The sequence below is a fragment of the Saccostrea echinata genome, unplaced genomic scaffold (assembly GCF_033153115.1).
Source record: "Saccostrea echinata isolate AGI-Se365-2 ecotype Australia unplaced genomic scaffold, CSIRO_AGI_Sech_v1 ptg000001l, whole genome shotgun sequence".
In the NCBI taxonomy this organism is placed as follows: domain Eukaryota; kingdom Metazoa; phylum Mollusca; class Bivalvia; order Ostreida; family Ostreidae; genus Saccostrea; species Saccostrea echinata.
In genome coordinates, this window is record NW_026889750.1 from 41,602,740 (window position 1) to 41,617,894 (window position 15,155).

General features: G+C 33.2%; 1 protein-coding gene across 1 annotated transcript in view; it reads right to left on the bottom strand.

Annotated features, from left to right (window-relative positions):
• Positions 1–265: 265 nt before the first annotated feature.
• LOC133191865 (glypican-6-like) overlaps positions 266–15,155 on the bottom strand; it is a 33,591-nt gene continuing 18,701 nt past the window's right edge. Inside the window, exons 5-8 of the mRNA XM_061327604.1 lie at positions 10,652–10,782; positions 8,901–9,256; positions 7,705–7,880; positions 266–3,295 (exon numbers count right to left, since the gene is read on the bottom strand). Of these exons, the coding sequence (XP_061183588.1) occupies positions 2,844–3,295; positions 7,705–7,880; positions 8,901–9,256; positions 10,652–10,782 (1,115 nt within the window). The 3' untranslated portion in view covers positions 266–2,843. The remainder of the gene's footprint in view (positions 3,296–7,704; positions 7,881–8,900; positions 9,257–10,651; positions 10,783–15,155) is intronic.

Sequence of the window (15,155 nt, forward strand, 5' to 3'; positions counted from 1 at the left end):
ACTTTCGTTGAATTCACATTTGTTAGGTATCTGTTTAAAAATTGAAAGTGTGAATTCAACACTTTCTCAAAGAACTCTTGGTACCAAGAAACAACCTAGGAGACGACAAGTCATCCTGGTGTTCAACAACAGAATCGTGTGAGAAATGTGTTTGATGAATTGAACACTTTCATATATGATCCCATTGTCTCATCTTTCAGTTGATCAGGTTATCTTTCCACTCATTTTCATAGACCACTGTAGCTTTCAATGAAGAAGCCAGATATTTTTTATGTATACAGTTTTTATTCCAGTAAAATAATTTTGTATGATACTATCAAAGAACAAAAACATTGACAATGCTACTAAAATGTCTGCAACAGAGAGATGATTTGATGAAAGGTAAGATAAGGATGACGATGAAAGCAACACAAACATCAGCTGGCTGTGCAAACATTTTACTGTAAAATTGTAGCATTCAAAATGTACCAAAATTTAAAAAAAGGATAAAAATGACGAACTAAAAACTTTTAACTTTTCCTCTTTGTCTATTCAAGCTTACTTTGTTATGTTAAAAGGAAGTAAAACTTGTTTAACTTAGTCATAAAATTCAGTGTAAAAATAAACATCTTAAACAGGTATATTTATAGGGAATGCCAGTCCCAAAGGAAGAAAAAGAAAAAAATAACCTTAAAAATACACAGAGACCAAAAAAAAAAAAAAAAAAAAAAAAAAAAAAAAACTTATGCCACTCATGACATCACTGGATTTCTTATTAACAAAATCCTAATGCTAAATAATTTATTTCCATTCTTTGCATAACAGAACCAGTGCCTAACCAAACAGAATATTAGATAAATTATGATTTTTTAAATCTTCAAAGAAATAATTTGGTATCAAAAATGAAAAATATCTATGAATTCAAATCTAAGTAGTTATGGATTATGCAAAAATAGGTAGAAAATGACACAGCGACATTGCTATAGTCTAGTACATTACTGGGATTGAGGAAGGCACTCAATTTGATAAAATCATTAGGTGGGTAGATGTTTCTAGTGGTCGAGAGGTGATGCTGTATCTCAATACCTTCAGTGCCCAGTCAGTTCTACACCTAAAAGCTTCACACGAGGTATACAAAAGGAAAAAACGGTGAAAAAATGACCACAGCACCTTGATGTGATAAAGTACATACATGTATATAAAACACAACTTTGTTGAAAGATATGTCCAATATTCAAGATGGATAAAGATTACATATTTTTTTTTCCTCTCTGGGTATGCAAACAATATATGACTACATATTAAAGAGATGTACAAAACAGTTCTTTGGTGTGTAATTAACTTACATCAAGTCCAGATACTCATACAGTACGCTTACATGTATATACTGTAGGATAAAATTCTCAAAGACACAAGTCTGAAATCATCTATAATCTATAATGGGTGGACAGCAAAATGTACAAAGCTTGAATAAATTAACACAAAAATCAGAGCACTGATTGACTTTCTTTAAAAAAAAACTCTGTACAAAGATTCATTATGTACATATTACAAGTTTAAAGTAAAATCAAGCAAAGAGATTTTTTTCAATCACATAACACAAAATCATTGTTTTGTGAAGTTCACCAATTTTGATTCTGTTCTAAGTGAAGTGAAAACTGTCATAAAAACTATAAATCATCCTTATCAAATGAATTTTTAAAACACCCAAGTTAAAATCACTTAAGTACCTTTAAGTACAAAGAAAATAAATTGAGAAAAAAAAAATGAATGCTGCATGAGAAACTAGAAGTAGCTAGAAAACCCTGAGCTAAATAAAAACATGCTGTAGAATATCATAGTAAAGAATGCTTCCATTTCTGGTATGGAAAATTGAAATTCACAGTACATGTGCACTGTGACAGTCAAAGGAAAAATAATATAAACATTGCTACAGTATATATGAGGTTTGTGGTTGTGTAACGGCATTAAAATATTCTACACAATTTTCTTTACTTAAAAATAATAGTCAACTGAAATACTGAAAAAAGATGACAGTAACATTGCATTTTATTTTTGATTACAATGATTTAACAATTTGCTGTCCTTGTCTGTCTTTATCAATCAGTCATAAACATGCAATCAGTTAAAACACTAAAAATACTTCAATATCAACATGAAAAGTTATACAATATGTACACACAATCTACACATGAATTATAAAAAAAGAAAAACAAATCATCTCTTAGCAAATCAGGCCTTTTTCTACACAATCATTAAGGATTCCAGTCTATTATAGAAATACTTCTAAGACTGTTGCGACTGATTTGCCAGGTGTACCCACCTACATTAGCACTTGATGTTAAGTCAGCTGCCAGGACGACAGCCAGGGTTTATTCATGTGTCTTTGGCCTCAGATGATATCACTGATGAAATCACATTATACACTGATCTCTTCTTAGTACAGCATATACAACTGTCTGTACAATCAAACTATTTGTGCTCTGACTGTTAAATGGTCACTATGAATTGTGTTTCATTCTTCAAACATTTTGAAGTTCAGTACATATGAATTTTAATAGTTTGTTTGAAGAAAACATATGGCACCCGACCAATTGCATGGTCTCTCCATTCTAGAAAGTTTTGTACAAGAATTTATCACATTTGCCAAGTAAATGCATATGCACATGTGGAAAAAGAAGGTATCACACCTGGTCATTAAGCTTTTAATGAAACAATTAATTTTTTAATTTTTTTTTCCCTCTCTGATTTGTAATACATTTATATGTGAGTATGCATATTATCATAATATAAATATACACAACCTATACAATGAATTATTTCTTGTACAATCTTAATCACATGTGCATTTTTGAGGAATCTGATTATCCCATGATGATCTGCACACTCTTGATGAAAATGAGCACAACAGATAAGCACCACCATGACACAGATGGACTGACTCCAGCACTTTGATCCTCTTTATGTTTTGAAGATGGTGGCCTTGGGGTAAATTTCTTAACATTATATGTAGGATCCTGTCCCCCTGGCTTATTAACAGGAGGATTAATACCCCCTGGTAAATGAGGATTATAACGATTAGGATGGTCATCCCCACTTCCTACTGTTGGTGGTGGTCTGAAGTTGTTCATGTGGCCATGATTATGTGTAGGTTTAATGTTAAAGTCCTCATCATCTCCAATGGATCCATCCCCACTGCTCCCAATGTGGTGTCCACTTCCCCCTCCTGAACCATCAAAGTGATGGTCACCGCTACCACTGTACAGATCATCACCACTACCTATATCATATCCAGTACCATATATGTCTGGGATTTCTGTTGAAAGCAAATCAAAAATATTTGTCAAAATATTATTGCAATGAATACCTTTCAGTGCATTTTTACTTCCATTGAAAAAAAAGTAAACATAATTTCTAAGGAATTAAAAACTAGGTTTAATGTGGCATCTTAATTGACAGCAATGGACAGTATTTTTTGGTATCTAATCTTGATCAACTGGAATTTATTAGAAATGCAGCAAAAATGTTCATCAATCTTCAAAACTGAAAATGCAAAAAAAAAAAAAAAAAAAAAAAAAAAAAAAAACACCAATCATCAAATGAAAAACCCTTTGTAGCAAAGACTATGAGCCAGACAGATTACTGAGTGTGTTATGTATCAGATCCCTGGTCTTCAATTCTGATTAATGACTGTAAGATGGATTGTACAATGTCAGTGCTCAAAGTGCAGTGGGAATGCATGTATAAACAGGACAGGACTCAATTAATTCTGTAACAATAGAACATTTGTCTGGAATTCTGCCCCAATCAACAATCATTATCAGACACTGAAGACACATATTCCCTAACAATTTATAATCTTTATGTTGTTGGCAGGTGAATTACCTGTTCCAACTAGGGTCAATGGTATACCCTCTATAAATTATTTTCAAATCTGGTCCAATAGAATTCTCATATTTCAGTACAATTACGTCATGGTGTTCAACAACAAAAACATCAAAAAAGCTCATGTAAACTAGATTTTTACTACACATTCCTCTGGTTTTAAGAGTATTCATAAACAACAAAAAAAATAAAATCAAGTCTTGCATTACTCATCAAGTGGATCAAATGTTAATCTTTATAAGCACACCAGCATTACAACAACACATTTTCACAGAATGCAATTAGCTTAAAGGAGAAAAAATGAATGCCTGATGTAATTATATTTGTCTGCAATTTAATCAATTTTCAGGTGTAAGATATCGACCAAAACCTTGAATAATTCATGATATCTTGGTGGGGTAGCACCAAGTTGACAAAGATGAAATACATAAGGAAAGCTGAGAAATATAAAAGCTACATCCATTAATGAAAAAAAAAATCTTCCACAAGAAGCTACTGCAGCAATTTATATCTAGGGATCTGGGAAAAGAAATCACCCCTCATCTTTCACCAAGTCCAAACCATATCTCTGTTATCTCTAGAGAAACTCAGAACTGGGGTTTGTAAAAGTCAATCAACTTTCCATAATATCTTATACACAAGAAAATTCTTTGTGCTTTTGATAAATCAACATCTAATCCATTGTGACTTTAAGATGACTTAACACTGTGAAAACCATTCCCCAAAAAGTACTCAAAAGAATCACTCACTGTTACATGCAGAATAATAACTTTTTGACCAAGTTTTTTCAACCAAGGGGGTAAGACTACTGACTAAGCACAAGGAACATACAATCAAGACCTAATGAACCAGACGTGAAAATTAAAATGTCAGAAGTTGGAAATGCTCCCTCCTTGTGTGAAAAAATGAATTAAATTTAATTTGTCAAACACTGCCACAGACAAGAGATTAATATAACTATAACTCATGGAAGGGTATTGATTGTGTGAGATCCAACACAAGCAATTATAGGAGAAATACAGCTGCCATGACCAGACAAAACTTTCATAACAAGATGTCCTTCAAAAAATGAGGGCGCCCTTTATGAAATATGTTCATATCACCAATAGGCGCCAATAACACCAAGTGATGTATTCTCATATCCTCAGTACTCATTCATGACAGAATTGGTATTACATAATCTTATCAACAAATATACAGTCCCTGAAACGTTCTACTTTCCCACTTGAACGGTGAGCGAACGCTGAACGAACGGTGAACGAACGCTGAACGAACGCAGAGCGAACGGTGAGTGAACGATGTGTGAACGCTGAACGCAACTTTGTGAACGATGTGTGAACGGTGAACGGTGAGCGAACGCAGAACGCGAACGGAGCGCAAACGCGAACGCAAAGTGAACGGTGAACGAACGGTGAACGCTAGATGAACGATATATTCGGAATGCCTCTGATCTTTTCCTTGCATTGACTATTTTATTGTATTATAATGTCAGGTGCCAAAAAAAAAGTAATAAATAAATAAGTAAACCAATAAATGAATGAATAAATAAGTAAATAAAATAAATTCTCCAAAATTGTCCTAAGAAAGACGATTCATGCACATTAAGTTTTTAATCATACGATTTTTAACGCATTAAAACATTGCAATTGTTGCCGAACGCTGAAGTATAAAAGATATTTTTTTTAGTTGGAAAATAAAAATGTTCATTCTTATTTGATAACAAATCAGAGAAAACTTCTGACTTATAGAATGAATTAAAGCGATTGTAACATCCATTCATATATCTCCGTGTCAAGGCGATTTCATGTAAAGTAATGAAAAAAATTAATTACAAAGGTCAGTGGACGTTTTGCATTTATACGCTCGTATTTTAAATTTTAATACAATAATATATTATGTGTCATTTCTATTTTTCATGATGATTTATTGAGCAGACTTCTACATGTATCTGTAGATGGCCGAGATTATACTCGAACAAGAAAATACAAAGATACATATTCATTTTATTTGTTATAAATTCAATTTTCAGAACTTGATATTTAAGTAATATGCTGTTATAATTTTTATTAAACAGACAAATGAGAGAGAGAGAGAGAGATTCCGTTTTAGCCCCCCCCCCCTCCTTCCTTTCAGGCTTCACTAAATGTTTGTACCTATATCAAACAATAACTCTGAAATTTTTTTCTAAATATATTAGACAATGAAAGTAACTTTTTTTTTAAATCAACAAATCATATCCATCTGTTTGACAGTATTACTCGTTTTTATTTTCCTGCTTCAAGTTCACACGAAGTCCACGTGCTTGTCCTGTCAATCAAAATCATTCGACCCTGTGCAGGTGTGAAAGTTTCGTCACATCGAAGACGAAGTGCGAGTATTTCCAACAAGTTATAACATTTATTTTTATCATTTCTAGATTTGATACCAACATTTGAATAATAAATGAATAAAATATATTGGGCATTAACACTTGAATTTGAAACATACTCTCTGCCAATTTCAAATACCACCGCCGACACGTGTACATTGTGAACTACTATTGTTTTGTGACTTTTTTAGATGCATGTTTGTTTTGAGACTGAAATTTTTGTTCTAAAAAAGACCTTAACTTTTTTTAACAGGTTAATTAAAATTTTCTGGAAATACAGTACTGACTAAGTAACCGATTTAGGGGAAAAGGGGGGGGGGGTTAATCATATCGAATGGCAAACATATAAAGTTACGGTGAAGAAAGAATTTTTTTCTCTATAACTATAGACTTTACATACATGTATTATAGTAGCGAAAATTCTGTAGTGCATTACATTTTAAATAAATATTTCCTTTAAATACACTATCAATTTAATTCGCTCCAAAGATAATAAATTAACAGGATATCCGCAGTACTATGTATAACTCTCAGAACTAGTTCTATCATATTTTCTGTAGTAACTGAGTTAAAAAACGCGTTAGAAATAAATATTTTCGTAATTTTGCTGCGTAATTATTTGACTTAGATAATTATATCTCCATTAACGATTTGTCGTCTTTAACAAAACAACAAAATTGCCCTTAGTTAAATTTAATATTTCAGCATCGTTCTACATAGGTACAGAATGTGCTTATAACAACATTTATTTTCCAGAGTAATTTAATAAATAACCTAATAGCTAAGTTAGAATAATAAAAATATATATCTTAGATATTTTCCCCCATGAAATAATGATTCTTCAAACACGATATGTTAGTTATTAAATTAAAAAATCTGTAACTCCTTACCTACAAAAAGATAAGTCCTTTCACTTGGGAGTTCCGAATGGCAATGAAAACTGAACGATAGGTGAACGCTGAACGCAAGGTGAACGCAAAGTGAACGGAACGAAGAGCGAACGCTGAACGCTTTGTGAACGGTGAACGCGAGCGCACGGTGAACGGTGAACGCAAAACTGTGAACGGAGAGCGAACGGTGAACGCACGGTGAACGAACGGTGAACGCACGCTGAACGAACGGTGAACGAACGGTGAGCGAACGGAAAAATGGGAAAGTAGAACGTTTCAGGGACTGTACCTCTTCCTTCTAAGATTGAAAGTTGTATCAAGCCACAACTGTACAAAAAAATATGGAGGTATTGTTTAGATATTTATGAATGAAACTGGTTGTGGGGGGGGGGGGGGGGGGGGGGGGGAGGAGGGGAAATCCATCTCAACATCAGAACTTACTGAATTCCAAAACATTCATTTATTAATGTGTTTGACTCATTTTCCGTCTTTTTTTAATAAGATAAAAAGTATGACCTTGACCTTCGACAATACAAAATGTAAATGACCCGTAGTAAAACCATTGAATCACTATAACTGTACCTGTTTTGACCCATGTGACCTCCTCGCCTTTGAAAGCATTGTTGAGTTTGCCGGTGATGATCTTCAGTTGTATCTTCTGTTGTTCTATGATGTAGTTTGCCTCGTTAACGTCCACTTCCACCTCGGGATTGTTGATTTGATACATCATGCCATCTTTTTGTACCACACTATCATACCTACAATGCCAAAAATTCAATTAACAACTGTATTATTATATACAAAAAGCTCTGTGCATGTTTCTGCTAATAGAATTATCAGTTTATAAACCAAATGTACACTTCATATAAATTTTGATCAATATGGAAGCTTTAACAAACTCTCAGTATTATCTGAAATGACAAATTATTATTCAGAATGAAGTTATTTTTCTTAAGTAAATTTCCAAGTGAAAATTTGAACAATGATATATCACATTTACAAAAGCATTATCTATTTACAGAACAGCATAACTTTTTATGCATACATGAATCCCTAAATGTGTACGTATTTATACACTTCTAACAGATATAATTAAAGCTGGATCATTTGTAAATGAATATCACTGGCAACGAATTACGCAGTATCTTAAGTTAAATGTTATTGATCATAAAATATATTTGCATTTGTAATTCATCAATCTGCATTTCCTGTAATTATTTTATGCCTGATGTGTGGTCTCTGTACTGATCTAAACGATAGGTTTGCACTGAAAATCTTCCCTAAAAATCATGTCACCATGTGCATGCTTTGACAATTTTGTGAATGACACATGTAACATATGAAACCTGCATATCAAAAGGCTATCATATTTAGTTTCTGGGTCAAACTTTTAAAACACTTTAACTTTTTGTAAGTCTGACTATTTAAACAGTGGATTAGGATCTCCACATGAATGAAGACAAAAAGTATGTCTTAAAAAATCAGGAGCAAATGTCAAACTAGTAGACATTTCTACAATTGATCTCTTATTAAAATCAACCTTGGCAAAAGAAATGGAACTGATATACATATATTTTGTATTTAGCTCATAGAACAGCCTAGTACCAATGGAACTCCAGACCTATTTTTAACATATATATATTTTTTTTGCTTCCAGTTATCTTTGTTTTTCATTCAGTAGTTTAAATACTTTGGTTGCCTTTAAAGATTTTGATTGCTGTGTTTAGTGTTTTACAGATTAAGTAACCTATATTTTGGGAGGTAATCTGACTACAAACCGGGCTCTATCTTTGCCGTTCCAGCAGTCTGTATCATTCCCCGGCTGTGCCGCAATCTGGTCATTGTTACACACAGTGTATGGTAGCTGTACCCAGAAATCCTTGGCAACCCGGACCTTTTCCTTTATGTCCTTTACTAGACGATCTAAACTGGTTCCAGCAGCAGTAGTTGGTTTGACTGACTTGTGCTGGTCATCTGGTCCTGAGTACTTTCCAAGTGAAAACTCATCATACTGGCCCAAGGAGCCAGGATCTTTGCCATCCTGAAGGGTGGGCTGAGCACCTAGGGGTGGGCTACTGGCGTCTCGTTTATGTTTGATATTTTGAGGATTAGGTCGTCCACATCCATTGTGAACCTAAAGGGGTAAAAAAAAAATCATAATGAGGGAAAAATCATTAGGCAGGAAATGATCAATTTATTTTGTTAACACTGACTTAAAACTAGTGTAAACTGCTAATGACATAACTCAAAGGATGAGAAATCACCCAGATAAATATACAGAGGTGACTACTCTCACTAAACATAGTAGTCATTTGATGCTCTATGTTAAACATGCTCGAATTTCAGAGAAGATTGATTTAGCAAATTGAAAATTTGTGCAGCACTCCATTACAAAGGGCTTTACAATTTTTTCTAGAATGGCTGTAAATGAGAAATGAGAGTTTTTATAAATATCAGGATAATTAAAGTGTATTGAATCTGGTGAAAAGACAACAGAGAGAGATTTAATGTTTAAATATGGCTTGTATACCTTTTATCATGAAATTGAAAATGCTACTACCGCAAAATCATTAATCAATTTGGGTTTTTTACTGTTTTAAGAAGAACACTTTTGGACCATCATTCTTTTTGAACCTCTCCAATTTTAATCAATATTTAATCTTCTTGAAATAGGTAAATGAAAAACTTCAAAATGATTGACATATTATCCCATAATTTTGGGAAAATGCTGGAAATTAGGACAGAAGTTTTATTAAACTATAAATCAACATACCATTACTGTCTTAAATATGTGTAGACTTCTAATTTACATATAATTAAATATGAAATTACAAAATACGCTATTAAGTTGTACATTAATTAAACAGGTGTTACTACAAATATGTTTCATTCATTACTACAAATCCACTTCTCAATGCAAACTTCATTCCTATCTTTCAAATTTATACTTCAGAAAAAAATCCTCTCTCCTCTACTTTTGTTTAAGTCATTTTGGTTCTAAAACTGATCATAATTACATGACTTGAACATGTTAAACTCTGTATCTTTACAACAGAGTATGTCATCCATTTCTTGGAGTCCATTTCTCCTTAGGATGTTAACACAAGAACTACACCTGGGGCCCATCATTCACATGTGAAAAATGTATACTGTACGTCCAACCCTGTGGCTGAAGTAAAATATATGACTCCGATATTTATGTTCTTCAGTCTCATGTTTAAGTTGGGTATAGTTTTAGAGTACTTTTGTATCTTAAGATTCCTTTTCCCATAAGAGAATGTATTTTTCACCTACGTATTCAATAAATGCATGGAGGAGCTCTTAAATCATGCGCTCTGACCACATGTAAATGAGATAAAAATCTGTGTACGAATATTGAACTTTTTACCTCAAGCCAACATTCCATTACAGTAATCTCCCTTGCCAGAAAAATTAAGGCCAAACCAAAGTAAATATTAGTTTTCAAGATTAGATTGTCTTCTCTTATGATATTCGGGACAAGGTAATGTATTTTTATTTCTTCATTCACCTGTTCTTTGACAGTTGGGCTGTTCTCTTGAAGTGTCATAATGGCATCAGATATTTTAACATCTATTGGGTCTACCACAGACTCAATGTTGAATGGTCCTTCAAGGCGGCTTGCCAACTGTTTCATAGCCTCTGAAAAACACATCAAAATAGTTGTAAATTTTAATCAATGAACTTAGGTCTGAGTTATTATATCTTTTTATTTACTGCTTATGTCAACATAAAGTCTTAAAATTAACAAGATTAAACATGTGGTTTAGAAAGTTTATAAAAACATTAATTTAAGTGAAATCTAAATGTAAGTCTCCAGTCTGTGAGTTAAACTAGTGGCAAAATGACAGCCACCCAGGATATGGAAATTATTTGCTGAAATTTTACACCGCATTCCCTATAACAACACATCAATTCAATATTCTTTTGAAATCTCTCAAGGAAAAATGTCTTTGAAGTGAGAGCAGGGACACAGAGTATGTTGAAAAAGATAATTCATCAAGTAGAAATTGTGTATAAAGGACAGGGGAACCATACTGTGTCCAACAAGAGCAATGATACATAGCACACTGGATTATTCCCTGGCTCTATTAATAACCTATCCTCTATAACCAACTCCATTAATATAATGTATTCTTCAACCATTTCTAACCCCACTGATAAATATTATACACCAAAGATAGAATATTACTAATACACCCTTGATGATATAAAGCATAAAAGCTGGTGTAAAAAGCATACTGTGGAATCATTTAAATTCGTGGGGGTCAATGTTCGTGGGCAAGCAAAATTTTATTGGTTCGTGAAGATGTAATTTCGTGGGCAGCTCGTTTATTTGGTAGATTTAATTAATCAGTACGCTGACAAAAAAATGTTCGTGGGGATGTAAATTCGTGGGTAAGGTTGACCCACGAAATACACGAACATTGATCCCCCACGAACAATGATGATTCCACAGTAATTCAAATCAGTGCTAGTTACCTTGCTTATCACTAAGAAAACAACTTGACATACATTCATCATGCTATTTTAAAGTTATTTGTACTTTGGTAGAAAATATTACAATAAAAGACAACTTCTTTAAAATGACGGCCATAAATTTTTGACACAAATTTTGCAAACAACCATTCTAAAAGTCGGAAATGGAGGGAGAATTTTGTCAACTTTGAGTCATTTTTTATGGGAAGGAGATGGCAGATGAAATTTAATAATACAAAAAGAGACATTCTTCCTTCCAAGTCCTCAGCTATTGACAATCTCTCAGAGCTCATGTCACTACAACTATGCAAATAAGCTATCACAGGATCTTTCATCATTCCTCCTGTAATTGTAAAAAAATTGGTTAACAGATTCATTAAGACCTTACTTTAGAAATCAGTGACTCACTAGTAAAAAATGCAAAAAAAAGTCAATATGGAAAAGTTACTTTTTTGCCAAAATAACAACTGCCTCACTAAATTTTGAAAATAGCTGATTAAGATTTTTTGGTTTTGTATTGTGGCTTTGTTAAAAGGTTAACAAAGTCTGTTTACAGACTGTTAACATGAATGTTGGTTTTGTATTTAACTTTTTGAATTCCCTGTCTTGTTGAAGATCTCTACTATCTAGTCATGTCTGACTACCCTCACATAATCACCGTTTCAATTTTACCCCACTATAAATTGTACCAAGATTACCCCTCTCGTCATACACTGCATACAACAAAATAGAAAACTCTAACTAGAAAGAATTCTACAAAGCACAAGCCATCAACACTTCACCGAAAAACTTCTACCTCTGTTTCAAAGTAAGCAAAGGACAAAAAACATACTTCACCACAAAGATATGTTTTAAACCAAATACTTAATGTGTATTGGAAATGCAATATAAGAGGTTTATTATCTCAATATAAATGAGATATCAAAGGAAATAGTGGCCCTACCATTAACTTCATAATCCTCCCTTTTATGTTAAAATACTAATTTAATCAGCTGATGAGAGCAATAACTCACACAGCTGAGCAGGAATAGGCTGGGGTTAGATTACTGGCCCCTGGCTTGATTGACTTCATTCCTGGCCTTACACTTTCACCCTTTTATGAGGAAATTAAGATGTAAAATGTCACAATAGTTAGAGAAAACTCTACCCTTCCCCTAGGGGTTACCAATGGTCTAGTGGCTTGATATCCAATCTAGGGAAAGTTAAATAGTCTTACATGGTTCTAATGTATGGAGAATTGTTAGGCAGGTGATCGACTTTGATTCTTGTGACAATTTAATTACTGACTGTTGACTAGAACAAGCTGTGATGTCTGGTGTAATATAGTCTAACTTTTCCATCTCTGTACTTTATAAGCAAACAAACTCACAGCATGTAGTCTCAATTTAATGTTTCAACAATGGGTATCAAACAGATTCAGTTTAATGCTCCTTACCCCTTGACTGCATTTCTCTTTGATTTTTACAGCAGAATCAAACTGCAGATTGATTTAATTACAGAATACTGTTAGTACAAGATAAACCTCCTAACAAATCAGTAACACACTAGCAAAATGTCTCAACTTTGCAGCATCAGCAGTAATTCTGTGAAAGTTAAGTAAACCTAAGACTATATGCAAACTACATTTAACAGAGCACAAAAATGCAGCAGAATACTCAAATATAAGATAAAACTTTTGTAATCTACGTCAGTGACACTGAGCCCTTAAACACAAATACTACCATCTCCACAGTGAGCCCGCATAAAAATCCCAAAACACTCGGTTCACTTCTCAATTTTTTTGGCCATCTTGCGATCTGCAGAAGCAGATGTTGGGAGCCCTTTGTTAACTTAATGTTTCAGCTAAAGCTCAGTGGTGCCATTTACATACAGACACAAGACATTACTTAAAATATTCTGGACTACATTCTATTTGTAACTATTAACTTGAATGCTGGATGCCATTTATATGACATCTATATATAAAACTTAAAAGAGAAAAATCATCATGTTAAACATTTAACTTTAAATAAATCTATATCACTTTCTTAAACAATTCGAAAAATGATTTATAAACAATTAATATTTGCTTGGAACCTAAAACAGACACAATTTCCCTCAACATAGCAATAAAAGTAAGCTGGGGGATCTCTAGCCATCACCATTAAAGTCCACCATAAAATGAAAAGGAACCCAGTTTTGAATTGAAGTAATTTACTGGTCAATTGCGTCAAATCATCAAAGCCTAGGAAAGTGTCTTCAAGATCGATTTTAAGAGAATTCTTACAGACAATACCGTAAAAAACCACAATTACAACAGAATCATGTTATGTTGCCCGACTTCCCATTCGCCAAATCTCTGCAAAGCATTAAGAAACAACTTTCTGTGCATATCTTCTATATATACGTAAGATCCTGAACACCAAGGTGCAGAAGGCATATACAAAAAAGCGTGTGGATGAAAGCTAAGGAAAGGATAAATCTTATCAAATAAACATCCCAATCTTCGCTGCACTATACTATCGGGGGATATATCTGATATTCCTCTCTTTAAAGGAACAGCACAGCCATCATTAGGTCAATCAAATCTGCTTACTAAATTTCATGTTATCTTCTCTATGGAGGTTTATGTCTACCATTTTTGTTTTGATAACATTCACACACATGTAACAACATTTTTTAAACTTCATAATGGAATTTCATCCAAATAGCTTCAGTAAAAAGCAATTTCGAAATTGAAAAGCTTAAAAGATAATATCTGAATATTCAGCACAATCTCAGACAGCCTATGGTACGATTTCTGTGAGCTAATGCTAACAATCCAAATGCTATATAGTTATTTCAGATTTATCACCAAGACTTCCTAATAACACGAAAATATAATTTTCTGTATCCTATTTCACTCTAAATCATCAATATAAAGAGCTTTTTCTAATTTTTTCCATTACTATGATTTCCTTGGATGTCAGATTATCTAATTAACTTTTTCAAACAATTTTGAAATGAGACATTTCATTTCTCTCTATATTTTTTCCACTGTTCTTCAGTTTTTTCTTTGGAAAACTTTACTTGATGTCCAATTCAATCTGCACTTGATGTCCACAGGTTAAAGTTTTATCACTGCAAAAATCTCCTTAAAGAAAGACTATGGGATCATATGGTCTTATCTCTTGAAAAATTCAAACAATGCAGCCAGTTATCAACAAACATAATATTATTAGGAGACGAAAGATGTGTCGAAATAAACTGAAGTGACATTGTTTAAGACCCATGAGGGAAATTTCGGCCAAATCATTAACTCGCTCTCTCTCTTCATGCACACACTGGTATGCAATGAAATACTTATGAAGTCTTGACATAACACTTTTGGCAAAGTTTACCTCAGGTACTACCACTATCAATTTTAGAGGAGACATTTTCCCCTCCTTTTTCAAAAAGATAAAGTTGTCAGGGATTATTCATTGGTTATTGATCTAACAAGACTATAACTTTTTATCAACTCTCAACCATTTCCTGTTCAATATTGAACAGTGGAAAATTCTCTCATTCCTGAAAAA